This window comes from Melanaphis sacchari, unplaced genomic scaffold (genome assembly GCF_002803265.2).
Source record: "Melanaphis sacchari strain LSU unplaced genomic scaffold, SCAv2.0 Contig23_pilon_pilon, whole genome shotgun sequence".
Lineage (NCBI taxonomy): Eukaryota > Metazoa > Arthropoda > Insecta > Hemiptera > Aphididae > Melanaphis > Melanaphis sacchari.
Window position 1 is genome coordinate 2,310,731 of NW_020271114.1, and position 18,475 is coordinate 2,329,205.

The window sequence follows — 18,475 nt, forward strand, 5'->3', positions numbered from 1 at the left end:
TTATAACTTTTATCTTTTAAAATATTAATATTGATAATATAATATATTATTTAAAACATTATGGAATTAAATTACTAACCTTCCATCAGTAGCTTCGATAAATGTTGCATTTAAACCCAGTTCATTAAGACAGTAATGCATACGGTTACGTCTTTCTGTTCTTCGGGCTAAGTTAATCACAAAAACATTATCCAAACCCATATTGTCTATAAGTGCACTTGGTAAATCAAGATCTGATAAATTACTTGAAATTTGTAATGGTTCATTATCAACTAAAAAAAAAAATTGAGAAAAAACTAAATTATTGTTGTATTTGAATATACATAGGTACTAAATTATATTTTTACCACAGAAAAATATTAAAATACTGATCCTTACCAGTTATTTCTAATTTTATATTTGTCAACTGACTTATGTCCATTTCTAAAGAACTATCTTTTTCAAGTGGTATAGTTATAAAACCATACATCTCATCGTTACAAATATGTAAGGGAATTCCTAATTAAAAAATAATATATAAATTTAAATTTTATTAAAAGGAAAACTACTTACAACTAACCAGAAAAATTTGCAGACATAGCAAATATAATTATATCATCTACAGGTCCCATGTAGTTAGACAACAAGCTATGGTTAAATGTTAAGTAATTAGTGATCTGAAGTCTTAAATCTATTAAAACTGAGCTGTGAATCATTGGTACTTGATAGCACCCTTTAGTTTTCCTCTCTACTATAGGTGCATAATCAGAAGTTCTCTTGTAATAATAGTTATCAGTCATACCACACCAAAAATTTGAATATAATCCATCAGATTTTAACATAGGAGCAACAACTGGATATTTTTTTTTTATTAAATGTCTTAAAGTAGACTTATTGATAATAAACGCATCACAATCTAAAAAACTATTAATACAAAAATTAAGTCATTAAAAATAAAATAATATTTACTTTTATTGAACTTAAAATTATTAATTATTTACCCAAATATAATCAGACCAACTTTCTCGTGCAGTTCGTAGAGCAGATTCTCTTAATTGAACAATATGCTGAAATCTAGAATGGGGCCAATGAGCTGGACCACTTTCATCGTCATACTTTGTTGAACTATTATCTACTTTGACATCAACTGAATGGTAAGCTGTTCCTGATGTCTTTAACCATTTATTTAAAATTTGAATGGAGTTATCTATGTTATGATCACTCCTAATCCTATAAAATAATTGTTTATTGTAAATAATAATATTTAATAAACATGTAACAATTAACTTTGATGTTTTAAATATTAAACAAAAATTTAGTTTTATATCCTATACCTATTCCTACATAATAAATCATTGATTTAAATAATAATTTAAATTATGATATACCTGCATATTTTCTTAGAACTTTTTATAAATTTATAAAATAAATACATTTTTAAAATAATTTTTAATTTTAAAGCAAGTAAAAAGAAAATAAATATTTAATTTATGATATTTTAAAAATAGGCTATTCTTTTCTTAAATATAAAATCAAAATTAATTTAGATAAAAATTAAATAATTTTAATTTATTATCGCATACCAAACTATTTTTTATTTATGTTATGCCTATTATAAGTTGTTACATCACATTATTTAGTCAATATAACAGTATGTACATTATGAAAAAATAATGCATTAGTAATGAAAATTAATTTTATTTAATTTAAGTTTTTTGAACATGTTCATAATAATTAATGTTAATGTTAATATTTGAAGATGTATTGATAAATAAAAACTATTTTAAATCCTATTGCTCTATCATATTTTGTAGATCATGAGAAATTTAGCAGTAAATTTGTCATTATTTTCTCTGTAAACACCTATAAGAGAACAGTATGAAAAACAGAGAAGAGTGCATCATAATAGTTTGTTAACTGTGGAAAGTAAAAGTGACAGACTATACAATTCACAAGATAACTCGTAAAATTATATTATACTATTTATATAGAATTTAAATAAAATTCCATCCCTAGACACTAATATGTAATGATTAGTGTGATCAGTGATCACTTCAGACCATTAAAGTAAAACCGCTTAAAAGCAAAAAACAACAGTGTGTTTGTTTTATTCATCAAATAACTCAATAGCTCACCATAGGTGCATTCGATCCTTAGGATAGTCAAGAGATTCCAGAGCACTGAAGAAGTATGGAAGAGTATGAGCCTTATTCCGTATGAGTATGGCCACGAACACAGTGTTTGGCTTGCGGTCATCGACGGTCGATCCCAAAGCCAGCACCAGCAATGTCATAAATGTTGTCCACGCGACCATAAACACGGACATAGCGCTGGTAAGGTCGAAATTTCGGAACAATCGAACAAGCCAGGTTTGGCTGCCGATTTCGGAATGGCGCCAATCCGGGTAAGACGAGATGAATACACGATGTAGAAAGTGACCGCCGGTCCCCGGTTGATAACAAACGATTGATAACGACAGTGATTGATAACAATTTTCTTCGAAAAACCGAAAACAGCGCGGCAGCACTGCAGCAGTGCTAGTGCGCGTGGTCCGAATAAATAGATATTTTTTGATGGTCGTTCATATTGTTATTTTACCGTTTCATTATTTAATACTTGCTTTAAACTTCAAATTGTAATTATTAAAACACAATAAAAAACCTGTTTTAAAAACAAAAAAAAATCAACATCTTAACTATTAGCAAATTTAATCTAGTTAGTAGTTGCATATAGATTACTAATATAATATTTAATCTATGAATTATGATAGTTGATAGTTGATACTAGGTATAGAGGTCAAAAGTAAAACATTTATAAACTTTTCAAAATAACTGAGAAAAACAAAAATATTAAAGAAAAATAGGAAGTTTTACGAATACCAGATTTTGATAAAATCGATTTATAATTTGAACAAAATTAGATATTTAAACAAAAAATAACAATTATAGTTATTATATTGAAATTAAATATAATAATATGTAAAAATATTTGTAAATATTTGAAACTTATATGAATGTTATTTAATTGTACATACCTACACTGCAATATCATGACATTTTCAAAACATTTAAATTAATTGTATTACATTGTCCATTTTTACCACAGTGCATGAACCAGTGGCGGTTTTGGTGTATATTTTCAATACGACCATGAATTATGTATCCTCCCCTCTCCCCATCATAATAAAAATTAAACTTCGCAAAAATAGATATTAAAAACATAAAAAATAATTATAATTATATGTATCTAATAACATAAATACATATCAATTACAATAACAAAATTAACAACTACTGATTACGTGGTTTATTAATTTTTATCAAACGATGCTTCTCTGACGTCTCGGAACATTACAACCGGCGTTCGTTTACGACTTTACGTAATAATTATTTCATACATTCATTACATTCCTTATCGGTTTATCGGTATACCATAAAATAAGTGATAATTCATATTAAAGTGAAATAAAGAAGAATTTTTTATCAAATTATATCCAACATATCTACTACATAGATACGTTCAACATTTTTAGCAAAATATGTGCTATTGATAATACGAGAAGTTCACATTTTGAATATTATTTAATAAATCATTCAGGGAAGCGTCACCTCACCCTCAAAACCATCACTGTCATGAACCTATACTCACACATTTTTTTTTTTATTATTTATTTGAAAATTTAAATTAACGTATCAGCGTATCTCTTGATATTACAATTCTTAAAATCTAATTACAAATATAATGATATTTACATGCCATATGTTAAACCATTTATACTAGGTAGGTACCTACTATTAAGTATTATTGATGAATTTATCTTAAACTTGATCTTCGTAATCACAGACATCTGATAGAAGTAGGTCTTGCAAGAATCATGGTTTTAATCGCTGGTTTTTTGTTTTGGTTCTCAAGTTGTAGAATCAGGGCCGGATTAAGATTTTTCCCGCCCATAGACTGAAATAAATTTACCGCCTAATTTACATAAGTATTGATATTTTACTTCTATAAGTGATACGTAAAAAACCCTTCACACCCCATATAAATCATTAATAAAATATAGATCACTAATAAAATAAAAACATAAAATCAATACTTTATAATATATACTATTATTAATTAATGAAAACAAGGGTACAATGACATCGTTTATTCATAATAACTAGGGCAAGGAATTTTATGCACTAAAAAATCATCAAACATGCATTTAAATATAATATGTATTATGTATCAAAAAATTAAAAATATGTATAGTTAAATTGCTCTAAAAAATGTATACTTTTATATTACACTATAAATTTCTATTTTTCTTAAGTATATTTTTATTTATTTTAATTCTTTTGAATTATTTTATTTTTTTTCAGTTATTTTTTATGTGCTTATATAAATAAAGAAAGTACAATAATATAGTCAATGCACAACACAAATCTAATCTAACATATTCACTAAAGACACTAACTATTAAGATAAAAATTATTCTACTATCTCATTCGTTTTTATGACAAATTCATAGTTTAATATAATTGCTGACCTTGCTTGATTCATGAAAAATATTTATAGAAGTGTATGATATCGGTTAAATTATTAAAATTTGTACTAAAAATGTATAATATGCTCTTATAATCAGAAATATATCCTTTTAAATCGAAAATATAAAAAATGTTCAAAAATATGCACTAAAAATTTTGAATATTTGATCATAAATATAATATATCGAGTACTTACTAAGCGTACGATAAAGTTAACCAGAAAGAATATACAAATACATAAAAGTCTTTGTTTTAGTAATAACTATAATAACTTAGTAGGCAATAGCAATATAGCAAATAATATTTGCCAAATACTAAAGAATAGGTTTTATTATTCTTTGATTATATCTATTTTATAGTACTTTCAGTAATTGGTAATAAATTCAATAGGTAATACGTGGAAAAAATGTTGGCGGTCGATCACATTTGAATTTTTCAGAGAAAATGAAAAGATAAATACTAAGCATGAATAATTATTTAATTGTCAATTTTCCATCGATGTTTGTAGGTTTCACCGGTGATTTCCCTGTTTATTTTCAGAACATTCCTCTTCAAGGACCCTGTAAAATTTTCGGAATGCGATTGGCCACTACTCGTTATCCATGACCAGATGGATAATCATCCAGGCAGATGGTTTTTACTTTTTAGTTCAGTCTATGCCATGCCCTATAGACTATAGTTTGTACTCGCAAATTTTTTCATTTATATTTTTTCTTGTCATCTCGATTCTCGAATGCGGTATTCAACCAACTCCGTAGTCTCGGTCTTGTTAAAAATCAAAACATCTAATCACTTTTGTCTTTTTCGTCCAGTTTGCTAACAAACATCTTGGATTTATATAAAACTCGTCACTTTTTATTTCTTTACTCAGCAATAAATTAATATGCCCAACAAAAATCAACTACACACCATAGTGGTGCGACATACAAACAATAGTCAAATACCGGTGCCTGTAAGTATATACATCTGTTTTATTCATAAAACAACTATCAAGCTAATAATTAATATGATTGTTTTATTTATTATGATATAGTCAGTGACGTATTTACGGGGGGTGGGGATCAAGGGGATAAATCCTCTCCATAGGCTGTATACACAAATAATTATAGCCATCATATTATTTAAAAAATTATTATTATTATTATTATTTTTTTTTATCAATAATTGATTAAATTTGCAAAAATTAAAATATTAAAATAATATATTGTATAATATTCTCAATGGTATCTTCATTTATAAAGTCATATCCCCCCCCCCCATGACAAAAACCTAAATACGCCACTGAATATAGTATCTATATAGATCTAAGATACCTATTATACATAAAGTACACTTTGTTTTTATTGAAACTAATATTGTTAACAATGTTAACATTTTAGATGCAATTCGTTTCAAAAACTATGATAAATGGTAACATATATTAAGCTTGATGGTTATTAATGTTATCATGGTTTAATTTGTTACATAATATAAAACAAAAAATGTAATCAATTTGTAAATTATACCTAAATCTTTTGTTAAACAATCTTAATGTATTAGGATAGTATCGTTTCAATAGAAAAATCGAGAAACATGATTTTCTTTATACTATATAGTAGGTTTCGAATATACCACGTTATTAAACCAATAAGTATATCTATATAATCAATATGATAAATTTATTATTATACGGTTCTGAGCGAAGTTTGTCAGTCTTTATTTCTAAGGATATTTTGTATATTTTATAAATTTATATTAGGTATCTACTATTATTAATTTATTGTTTTGTATAAGTAATAGATAGTAATAGATACACTAGGAAATTGAAGATTTTATAATTTCTTTATTACGAAATGATTTGTATTTTTTTTTAATCTTAATGAGCTTTGCTAAGAATTTTACTTCAAATGCATAAAAAAAAAAATTGTGTTTAAGTATTTGTTTTTAATATTTTTATACAGTTATAAGGAAAAAATGTATATAAGATCATTTATCGATAGCTGTTTTTTGCTATGTAATAAATCGTGTATAATACAGATACAAAAAAAAAACTCTTAGTAAAATCGATATATTCATCGCTTCGCTTAGAACCTAAAAATGAATAACTTTAATTAAGACGTCGAAATTATGAAAAGAATTTATATAATATGTATATATAGTAAATAATTGGTGCATAGAAGAATTTTCAACACATACAGTTAGGAAACAAAAGTTCACATTATTACTTTACCTACTTTAATTTACTTTATTCTAAGTGAAGAGATAAATTTATTGATTTTATATAAATAGATATTTTATAGAAGAAAAAAAATTTAATTTTCAACTTAAATTTTTTTACTTAGAATTGAATAAATTTAGTATTCTTTGATAGGTAAAAATAAAAAAAAATTCTCAATACTTTTAAAAATAATCGAGGGAAAATATTAAAGTAAAACGGACATTTTGACGTACTATTAGTTCTCGACAAAATCACTTTTCTTATTTAGTTTCAATTAAATATTTATTTTAATTTTGTTATAATTTTCAAAATATTTTTGAGCTATTAATACATATATATATTTTTTGTCGATAAAAAATTTTTGCCCAATCAACAAGCTTAAAAATTTAATAAAGGTTTCTCAAAAGTTTTATTGAAATTATCTTAAAAGTATTAAAGATAGGCACACAATTTTTTTTTTATAAATATTTGAAATTCAAATTTTAATGAAATAATTATTAAAGCAAGGTGTAACAATATTAATTGTATTCTTGTAATTCAACCGTTGAGACCTAAGACTTTTAAATTTATTATTATATTTTATGTATGTAAATAAACAATAAAAATTTCTAAAATTCTTTTTTTTTTATGTTATTTATTTGAAAACATAAGAATGATTGATATTTTGATTGATAACATAAGTAACTTAATAAAAAAACGTTACCCAGTATACTAACTTTTTTGACTTGATTTCTTTTTTTTAATTTTTAATTTAAGCTAAATATCAATACCAATTTTACTTAAGCCTCTCAGTGGATTACATGGCATGATGTTATTAAGGACAAATATTGAGAATTTGGATGGTTTGTAAGACGTGCTCAGAATACGTAGTTCGTGGGGTAAAGTAGCTACTTCGGTGGCTATTGGTATATCTTTTAAATAAAATAAAAATCATAGTAATAAATAAATAAATATCATCTTAAATAAACAAAAAACAATCCCTTTTTATAAAATATTTAAAATGTCAAGAGTACTTGGTATTAACAATTTATAAAACAATAAGCAGTATTCTTATTTACAAAAATATTTTTTTTTAATACTGAAATCTAAAATATAACTTCTGAAAATTTTTAATAATTTTATAATACCATTCGTTAGCACCAAAAAAGCTTCAACGTTTTTTTTTTTTAAATTAGTTTAAAGTCTCTTAATGTGATTCTATAAAAATTACTAATTTATTCAATTAATTCACACTTTAAATATTAATTGAAAAATTGGTTTTACGATAATCTTTATAAGTATATAGTAATAATTATTTCTGAATTTATATTACAACACTCCTTAATTTCTTATTATATTCAGTTATTTTTAATCTAATAAGTTTTATTTTTTCATGTTATTTTTTATTATTATTATAATTTTTATTTTTCTCTCATCCTTATTGTTAATAAATATAAAATGATTGTCCCATTCTAGCGTCTACAATTTCTATATGAATTTTCGGTGTAAAGGGACTAAATCGGTAAAAGAGTACCACTGAGGACTCGTAAAAGAGGGGTTGTCGGTAGAACCAGTTAAAAAAGTAAACATGTTCATTGTCAATTACACATATACATGCCCGACAACTTATAAGCAGTAGATGTGGTTATAGACCTAATTTTGAAAAATAGCAAAGATACGCAGATTCTTAAAATAATAAGGGAGCTTAAGCCTCTTAAAGAAGAAAGATTACTGGCAATAGTTAAAATACAGGCTTAAAAAACCAAAAACAATAAGATAATTATCATGGGGAAAGAGAGAGCTAAAAATGCTTCTTAATTTATATAATAATGTACTTACTTTTTAGGTATTTTAACAGCTGTTAATATTGATAAAGTATTTGTGCAATAATAATTTTTTTTCTTTTTAAATTTATAGAGAATAAAATAAAATTATTATTATGTAACACATGATCAATAATAATAATATAATATAAATTCATATCCAGATAATGCCATGTTCTTCTATCGTTTTGAAGAATTAATAAAATAAATAAATATTAGATGTGTTATTTTCATACATTCTGGGAATATTGTATTATTTGACCATTGTTTATGATTCAAACGTTTAATATTATATAATGTATTTAAATATAATAATATAGTTCCTGGTACCTATGTTGTATAATAATATTTATTGCCATTGATTGTATATAGGTTTACTAATATGTGTACCTATTATCTATAGAAATAAAGTACTGCCATGAAAGCAATATTTTGTTTTTGTCTAATTTAAGAAGAGATAATTATAAATAAATTATGAAGTAATTAGTCATATTTCGAAAATTGTATACAAGATAATCATTTTATTACATTTTAAAAATATGTCATGTTGACTTAAAATTATTTCGCCATTACATAGACATCACGGCGTCACTACAGTAATTTTTTGTTTTATAAAAACCATTGTCATGCAATTTTCAAAGGTAATTATTTCCTACATTGGCTAATTTATTTCTTTATTTTTACAGATACGTAAAAATATTAGTAATTCAAAAGTCAAATTGAGATCAATTTCAAAAATGTCACAAAGTTCTTCAAAAGCAATAGATCGAGACATAAAGTAAGTACCATAAAATTGTATTTGGTAATGAATAACTTTATTAAAATTTGTATTTATTTATCATACAAATAATTAATAGATATAGATATATAATGAACAATGATAATTATAATTGGTAGGTATTAGGTAATATAAACCAGATTAATATGTATAGGTTTAATTTATTTACATTAAACATATAGATCAACTTCCATTTCCGTACTTACAATTTAAAGTGTCTATATGGCTATACAACATATATTTATATTATAAGAAATAAACACGTACTTATTTATTAAAATCCATACATTTTCCTTCAGTCATTTTTTCATTAAAAAAATATATTATCCATCATCGAAGATAATTCCCCCTAGCATAATTTTAGAAAATAAAATTATACAAACAATTAAAACAAGTTTAACTTTCAGTTTAAAGTTGGTATTCAAAAAAAGGTAAAATTATTAATAGCGACTCATTCAATGTACTCATATTATGTATCTATATCTATTATAAATAATATATCAACTATAAAAAGATGTCTAGCACTCTTGCAATAAATTATTTTACTGAGTTATATTCATTATTTGTCCATAACTCTTTTTTATACAAACAACTCTAGTTATGTATATGTTACACCGAATTTATGAAATTGCCGATTACATTAAATCATAAAATATATAGGTAAAAAATAAGGTTTAAATGAGTAACTATGTCCAAATTTGAACTTTGCTTATAAAAATAATTGTCTTTACATATTTCTAGGACTGTACTTATACGGTTTCAGTATGACTTACTTATAGGAATCTTATGTATAAAAATTAAAAACAAAAAAATTATGATACATTTTATCAAAATTCAAACATTAAAATAAATGTTTGTATAAAAAACAAATTTTCCACATTTTTTTTTTTAATCATGAAATAAAGAACTAATAATAAATTTTAAATTCAATTTTCAAGCATTTTTACCTAGCAATTAATTTATAATTTAGCTACATTTATTTAAAAACTAACAAAAATTAAAAATTTATCAACTCTTTAAATATCTCAAAAGAGTAGAAATAAATATTTAATAGAAATATTTTGAAAATTGCAAATATTTATGGTAATTTATTTTAAAGTTGTACCAAAAAAAAACAAAATTGATTTTGTCAAAAATTAGTTAAAATACCTGTTTACTATCTGAGATTTATAACTAGTTCAATAAACTTGACATTAAATTAATAAAACATATAGGTACATAAGTAACAAACAATGTATAATATCAATTGGAATATAAGTACACTGAGTAAAAAAATATATTTTAATTATTTATAATTGTATAGATTTATTATGGTTTTTATAATTAGTTAATTATTTTTTTTTTAATGATTTTCTAGAAAAATAGAATCTGTGTTTGTTCAGAAAGAACAACCACTAATTCCATTAAATTTAAAGATATCAAAGGAAGTAACTATAACCCATGTCAATGATACAAAAAATAATATAATATCAAAGCTAAAAAAATTACCCGATATTACTATTGATTTAATTAAGTCCGAGCCAGTTTTTAAAGTTCCTGAATCTCCAAAACTTAAAACAGAAAATACTAAAAAAAATACCACACCGTCTAATGTATTAAAAGATAAAGGAGCTACTCATAATATTATATTTAACTCAAACAAAAATTTAAATTTAAGTGAAACCTTAAAACAAAAACCAAAACAAGTAATTAATAAAACTTTATTGATAACAAAGAGTCCAGATAAAGAAATTGTAAAGAATCCAAAAGCTTCTAATAAAATATATTCAGTCTTGGAAAAGGAAAATACTCTAAGAACTAGTTCTCCTAAAATACTTTCAAAAAAATTACAAAGTTCTCCTATGATTAAATCAAAAAGCTTAAAAATTAAAAAAACTATAGAAGAAATACCAAATAGTAGTGAGATATTCATTAAAGAAGTGAAGCCGGTAGAAAAGATATCAAATAATCGTAATACTTTTTCTAAAGAATTAAAAGAAAATTCAGATAAGGATACAGTTATAAATAACACAGAACTCAAGACTAAAAAATTGGCTAATGAAAATTATATGCTAATGGATTTATCAACTAATGGTGAATTTAATATCGTTCCAGCATCTTTTATTTTAGATTCAAGTAATATCAATGATTCTGAGTATAGACAGTTTTTAATGGGAATTAATAAATCACATTTAAACAGCAATATGGATATGGAAAGTTCTCAAAATGACACTGAAAAAGAGTTATCAATAATTATTGAAGAGTCGGACACATTTTCAGATTTTATACAGTGTATCAACACTTCATTAAACATCAATGAATCCAATGATAAAGATTCAGAGTTAGAATCTCAATCTTCTTGCAATAGAAATTCTTCACCGGGTATTACATTAATTGAACAATTACGTTATATAAGCTATGAAAAAAAAAAGAAAATATAATGGAAAAGACTGAAGATAAAGAAAACTTTTATTTTTATAATTATACTTCAAAACAACCATCTCTTCAACATAATGATATGAATCAAACAATGAACGTATTTATTGAACAAGAAGACAATCAACTATTTCAAAAAATGACAAGCTATAATTGTGGTAACTTGGTAGAAAATATACCTCAAAATGAAAGCAAATTAATAGATTTCAACATACCTAAACAACAAATACAACCAAATAGTATAAAGGATTCGACATATCTTAATTCCGACGAAAATCAGAATAATAATAAAAGAAAACAATCTCAAAATCAAAATGAACTATATAAAAAACAAAGATTGGGAGTTTTAAAGGAGTTTTAATTATGACAACTTATTTAAAAAAATTATTATTATCATATTTTTAGTTATTTTAAAATAACTACAATATTTTTAGTTTTGTATTTTATTTGTATATATATATATAAATGTTAATTTTATTTAAAAAATTTCGTTTAAATCAATTTTTTATTTAAACGCTACATATTTAATTTTTTTATACTTTTAGTGAAATTAATTTTTTTAATTAACATAATTTATTAATAAATTTGAAATAATTACATTAATTTAATAATAGGTACATTACTTAGCTTAATTTTTTTCACCAATAAAACGATACATATTTTTCAAATAATTATTAAATATTATAAAAAAATATAATTTAAATGTGAAAATGGAAATAAATTATGTAAATTAAAATACATTTTACTTTTTATTTTTAATACATACCATCTTACCTATAATGCATAGTATATTCATAAATAATGATTATAGACTTATAATTATACAAAACTGTTATAGTTTTCATAGTTACATTTTTAATAGTTGCAATCAAAATTTACGTTTAATTTTAATTTTTGAGAAACTTACCAGCCTAAATCCCTTTAAAATGGCCTAGAATAGTTGATTTTAATGATTAAAATTTAGTTCGGCCCACCTAGTTAAGACTTAAGTTCGATAATTCATTGTTTATCAATTCCTACATATGTGTATAGATAAATAGACTTCACATAATAGGTACCTATGTAATAATTATTATTTTTTTTTTTTTTTTGTTCAATAAAGATCGACATTAATTATAATTCATCAACAATCAATTGAATTTATGTCTCTTAAATTACTTGTACAAATATGCATGTAACTATACAAGTTATTATGTAGGTATAAACATGGACATTATATCTAAAGCAAAACACTGTACAAAGAATTCCTTGTATCTTGTACCATGACAAAATATATATTTCTCCATGCCTTGTAATATGGTGAAACGGCTGCAAATTAGAAACGTAAGTAACGATTAAGGAAATGTACTGTTTTTGAGATGCGCAAGCACCTATTACCTACTATTCGATATTCACAGTAGATGGCCGACTGATTCGGACGATAATTTCTCATTTAAGAGCACTGTTTAATACATTACAAATGTATTTATTTTGCCTTGGTTTGTTCGACTATGTCAGTAGGTGGGAATTATCGTTATTTGTAATTTTAGTTAACTTCTAACTTATGAGTACATTTCATATTTCAGTACACACCTTCCTTTATTATCAATCACTAAAAGTGTTGTAAATTACGATTATTTTGTTTAAATTTAAAAACAAATTATTAACATGCGGTCGTTGAAACTTGTATATTTTTTACATGTATTAAAAAAATTATCTATAGTTAAATCCTCGTCTTCTTGTATCTAATCGACGTCGACATTTCTATGTCAAATGTATTCAGTAGAAACAAGACATATACATCCTACCGAGAAATGTGTGTACCGATGAACTAAAACTATTATTTTAAATTAATACTTAATCTAAATGTATGTACCATTAAATTAATAGATCTGCAAAATTGTAATACAATATAGCTTGGTAGTTGATTTTGTTGTATTTATTACTATTATAACACAGTGGTCTATATAAGACCATGACAGTATTTGATTTGAATAATAGTGATAATTAGTTCTGTTGGTCAACGATATCGATATCGTGAGTATTTTCTTAAAAATTTCGATACCAATATTTATAAATAATTGTCGAAAATACAGCGATATTGAAATAGGAATTAATATTTATATAATATACCTACACTTTTATTCCTTTATCTAAAAGATAATAAATTATACTCGTAGCATATTGTGATGTTTCAGAGAAACATTGATGGAAAAACTGCTTGTAGAAAAAAATTTGTAAACTGATAATTACATATTTCTATTATTTCCATACCTGATTTTCTATGTTTAGATTTATACATATTTTTAATTTTACATACTTTTAAAGTTTTAAGTTAATACATAATAATTAGTAATTAATATATGTCATATAATTATAAATATATGCAAATCGTTATTTTTTCGATATTGATAATTAAAAATATATTGTTGGCCAACACTAATAAATTTAAAGACCGGACTTTTATGTAAATGCATATTCTTCAATTCACGTAGAATTTTTTTTGATTCAAAATGTCGACGTTTTGTAATGTGTAAATTCTATGGTTAAATGTTTTTTTACATATTTTTTGACATTTGTATAAAAATAACTATAAATTGTATATTTCAATTAAAGTTGCATTATTAATGTAACATTACTAAAAAGTAAGGCTATAAATGTTGTAAAACTGCTTTATTTACTTTTTTTTTTCAAAAATTAATGCTTTATTGAAAAACTTAATAGTACATTGGTACCTAGTGGCTAGTAGTAAATATTCAGAAGCAAGTTTAGCATAGGTACTTTAATTAATATTTAATATTATTAATTACCGTCAATGCCTTGTTAAAAAAATTACACGAATAATCAAGCCCGGATCAAGAGCTTCAAGGGCCCCCCAGGGGCCAATACATGGTTGTGGACCCCTGTCAATAAAAACAGTTCTTTAAAATTATAAAATTATACAATAAAACAAATTTAGACATTTTTATTAAAATATATATTTACACATAAAATTAAGTTTTGTTTATGTAAACAGGTTTAGTCGGTATGTATCTAAATTATTATGAGTATCCATGACCGAGACAGTCACATAAACAAATTTTCCAATTCTATTTTTAAATACAGTAATATCAAAATATATGCCTATTCCCAACAAACACAAACCTGGCTATGACGCTATGTTTCCCCACTTACCATACTTATTGGTGGTAAACATAGTCGACGGGCCCCATCGACTGTTAGCTCAAACAAGAAAAAAATAAAAATATTTTTGTTGGTACTATAAAAAGTACAAATTATCACTTAATGTAATTTTAAAACCGAGAAAAATATGGGCCCTTAACACGCGTGGGCCGGCCCCGGGGACTTGGCCCCTCCTGTCGCCCCCCTTAATTCGGGCTTGCGAGTAATTTAAACATATTACTTATTAGTCATATTAGATTTCAAAAACATGAAAATCGTCATAATATGATGTCTATGATGATAATTAAATATTTACTATTGGGAGTATAGGACTATTGGGACGCAAATGTAATAAATAATAATCGGAATTCGGATGGGAACAATTGGAAAACAGTGTCACCATTTATTTTTTGAGAAAAGAGAATTACAATAACCGTACATTATGATCCATAAATTAAATTAGCGTTTTTGCATTTCAACAAGACACGTGAACTGTGCGACGTGATTCGCGCCTGTTGTAGTATACCTGTGTCCACGGTTTTTAGGACTTTCTTGTGTTTACTAGTTATTTCAGTCACATACTCCTTAGTCGTTAGTCATTATTATTGCTACTTTTCACCATTAGTTACTCGTAATTATTATCTACTAATAATTAGCCGTTTCGTGCCTTCCATTTGATCTATAAGATTTATCCAACTGTCGGCTGCTGATCTATAATTAATTTTTGTAACACTCTAAAGTCTACCACGCAATTATCAATCATGAAACTGTTTACTCATAATATGCTGTCGTCCAAAAGCCTGGAAGGAGTCAAAGTAGGATATCCGCTTCGCATTGTCGTGAGTGATTTCATTGTTTCTATTCACTGTTGACGACATTTATTTATTATCGTTGTCTCCTTATTATAAAATTGCGTGTTTTTACTAATTACGTTATTTTCAACAGGCAAAAGACATACAGATATCCCAATCTGAATTCAACAAGGAATTTGTGAAGAATATAATAGCAAAACTCAATTGGAAAGTTTTTGTAAATGCCGCTATACAAGTACGGTTATTGTGTGGTTGTTTTAGCACTGTTACACAACCAAATTACATCCATCTACCATGATATTGATGGGTTTTACAAGGTATTTGTTTTTGTTTTTATTCTAGATTGGCTATGGCAAAGACCTATCTGAAGAGTTAATCAAAAACTATGAAAACGACGAAGAGTATCTCAAAAAAGTACATCATTTGCTCATGGAAGTAAGTCTACGCTATTAGCATAACGCTAATATATTAAATATTAAAATACAATGATTATTTTTCTTATAAGTTTAGATGCCTTATGGAAGGATTGTGTTTTATCTATTGGCTTACTACTAATTTGTCATTTATACAGTACATATTTTTAATTGAGGAAATATTCTTATAAAAACATTCCTCTAAATGGTTTCTCAACACTTGTTCCATTAATTTTTTTTATTTGAAAACTATATAAATTTTGTATGAGATCTTATAACCCATATCTAAGTCAAAATCCAACAATATATTTCAGTTAACCTTTTTGTTTTATTTGAAAAAAAATAAACAATTTATTTAATATTTTACTATATAATAATTGATATTCTAGCAATTTTGTTTATTTTATTTAGGTTGAAATTATAGACGGTGAACTTATATGTCCAGAAACACATAGAGTGTTCCCAATATCAGATGGCGTACCTAACTTATTGTAAAATGAAAATTAAGTACCTATAATAATCAATAAATTTAATTATATTAAAATTGTTTATTCAAGTTTTTTTATGATTTAATAAAAAAATACATTTATCTTGATTTACAATTATGTATCGTTGATTAAAATAAAATTACTTTATAGCAGTTTTTAGTTTTTAATGTTTTTTTTTATTTATATTATATGTGTGGTATTTTAGTATAAATAAAATATTAAATTTGATACTATTTCTGGCGTTTCTTCATGAACCATTCAAGGTAAATGCTTAAGTATATCAAAATATTAATATTATCTTAGAATAGTTATTTTATATGATATAGCATTTATTATGTGGTATTAATGTAAAGTAAAGAAAACAATTTATAATAAATAACAATATTAAAAACTACAATAAAAGTAGAAAATTATGTGCAGATGTGATACATCTTTTTGATTAAGCATTTAAAGTTTGGTGCTCAAAGCAGATTATACGATTACGTAACCAACTAGATTATATGTAGTAAATATTGTAGCCTGTATGGCTGATATTCTTCTCTTAAACACCGTTTCCAATTCCTCAGCTATGTACTAAATAGTTTGGACTAGACCGGAGTTGCGGAGCCAGATAAAAAATGTCTATTATTTTTCATCTGAGCATTTTATCTTGACCTATTCAGTCTGGTTCTTATTTAGTGAAACAGATCATATGAGCAAATGGTATGTGGATGTTTAAAGTTTAGGACATATTGAGTTGAGTTGTTATTTGCTAATGATATGATTATTTAGTATCAAAATATCAAATACTTTTAGGTTCGATGTGTGTATTCAATAAGTTTTTTATTGTGTTTGCACTATTTTTTATCATCTATATTCTATATTATGATATGTTGAGATTTTAAATTTTTATTTAATGTATTATGTATGTAAAAATCGTCATATGAATTGGAATTCGGAAGGTAAGGCGAGTTTTTTTATTTTCGTAATAATTTTTAACATTGCTCTGCATCTACGTAAAAAGCACTATTTTAATGTACACGTAGCCACTGCAATTTAGTTAAGTTGGATACCATCCTAATAAAATTTTCATTGTTCGTCCAAAGTCCAAATTGTGTCATGAGCATGACAGATGCATGTAATATTAATTAATTTAAAATTAAAATTAAAAATTGTATGGTAATTAGGTACATCCTAAATTAGGTATCCGATATCCATTATTATATTTTTATAAACTGTGTTTACTTAGTGTAAATTTCACTGATACAACGGGTTTTTAATTGTTCATTATGACTCTGAACAGTCTGAACTGAGTGAACACTCTAAACAACACAATTTGCTTTGTTATATTTTTAGTCTCATATATTCTAATTTATTAAAAAAAAATATTATGATGTAAAAGAATAAAAATTAGGTATTCATTGTAGAAATGTGGAGATAGGGTTACCAATGAAGACGCCTTAACGATAACGCCAAAATGTTCGTATCCACTATCCTCAGTGTCAGACGTCAGTGATACTTTCTAAAATGTACGAAGTATCATAAATAACAATAAAAAATTCGTACAATAGAGATATTCAAATTACTAATATCTACTATCTACCTATCAAATATATATAATTAGATAGGTACTATAATTAAATAAGACCTAAATATATTAAATTGATGTGTTGAACTATAAAGATGAAATAAACATGATTTTTAAAAATAAATATAACAATTTTATGAGACGCTTTATGGCGTAATATTATGTCTCAGTAAATCAGACCGATAAAATGTTTGTTCTTTCTGAAATAAAATGGATTAATTAAATATTATTGTAAAATAAGTGTAAAATACTAAAATAAAGTAACAAACTAAAATTTTTTTATTTATTCTGTTAATTAGCCGAGTGGTTGACCGTTGTATTGAAATTAGTCTTTACTCTTTATTTATTTTTAAAAAT

The 18,475-nt window shown here is 24.8% G+C and overlaps 3 protein-coding genes across 4 annotated transcripts in view; 2 read left to right on the forward strand and 1 right to left on the reverse strand.

Annotated features, from left to right (window-relative positions):
- LOC112594612 (glycosyltransferase 25 family member) overlaps nt 1-2,488 on the reverse strand; it is a 68,845-nt gene extending 66,357 nt beyond the window's left edge. The window contains exons 1-5 of the mRNA XM_025339497.1: nt 2,115-2,488; nt 981-1,209; nt 560-902; nt 379-498; nt 80-272 (exon numbers count right to left, since the gene is read on the reverse strand). Of these exons, the coding sequence (XP_025195282.1) occupies nt 80-272; nt 379-498; nt 560-902; nt 981-1,209; nt 2,115-2,305 (1,076 nt within the window). The 5' untranslated portion in view covers nt 2,306-2,488. The remainder of the gene's footprint in view (nt 1-79; nt 273-378; nt 499-559; nt 903-980; nt 1,210-2,114) is intronic.
- A 2,899-nt stretch (nt 2,489-5,387) lies between these two features.
- Nucleotides 5,388-12,058, forward strand: LOC112594722. The gene is given in 4 exon segments (XM_025339675.1): nt 5,388-5,457; nt 9,191-9,282; nt 10,640-11,651; nt 11,654-12,058. Coding segments are annotated over 4 exon segments (1,578 nt in total). The 5' UTR covers nt 5,388.
- A 3,248-nt stretch (nt 12,059-15,306) lies between these two features.
- Nucleotides 15,307-16,613, forward strand: LOC112594737 (multifunctional methyltransferase subunit TRM112-like protein). Of its 2 annotated transcripts, none has more exons than XM_025339693.1 (4): nt 15,307-15,653; nt 15,784-15,885; nt 15,993-16,085; nt 16,475-16,613. In XM_025339693.1, exons 1-4 carry the CDS (start codon nt 15,600-15,602, stop codon nt 16,556-16,558), a joined length of 333 nt encoding a protein of 110 aa, XP_025195478.1. In that variant the 5' UTR covers nt 15,307-15,599; the 3' UTR covers nt 16,559-16,613. The 2 variants fall into 2 exon arrangements, with proteins under 2 accessions (XP_025195478.1, XP_025195477.1); XM_025339692.1 differs by having other exon boundaries at nt 15,309-15,677; nt 16,475-16,606.
- Nucleotides 16,614-18,475: the final 1,862 nt, after the last annotated feature.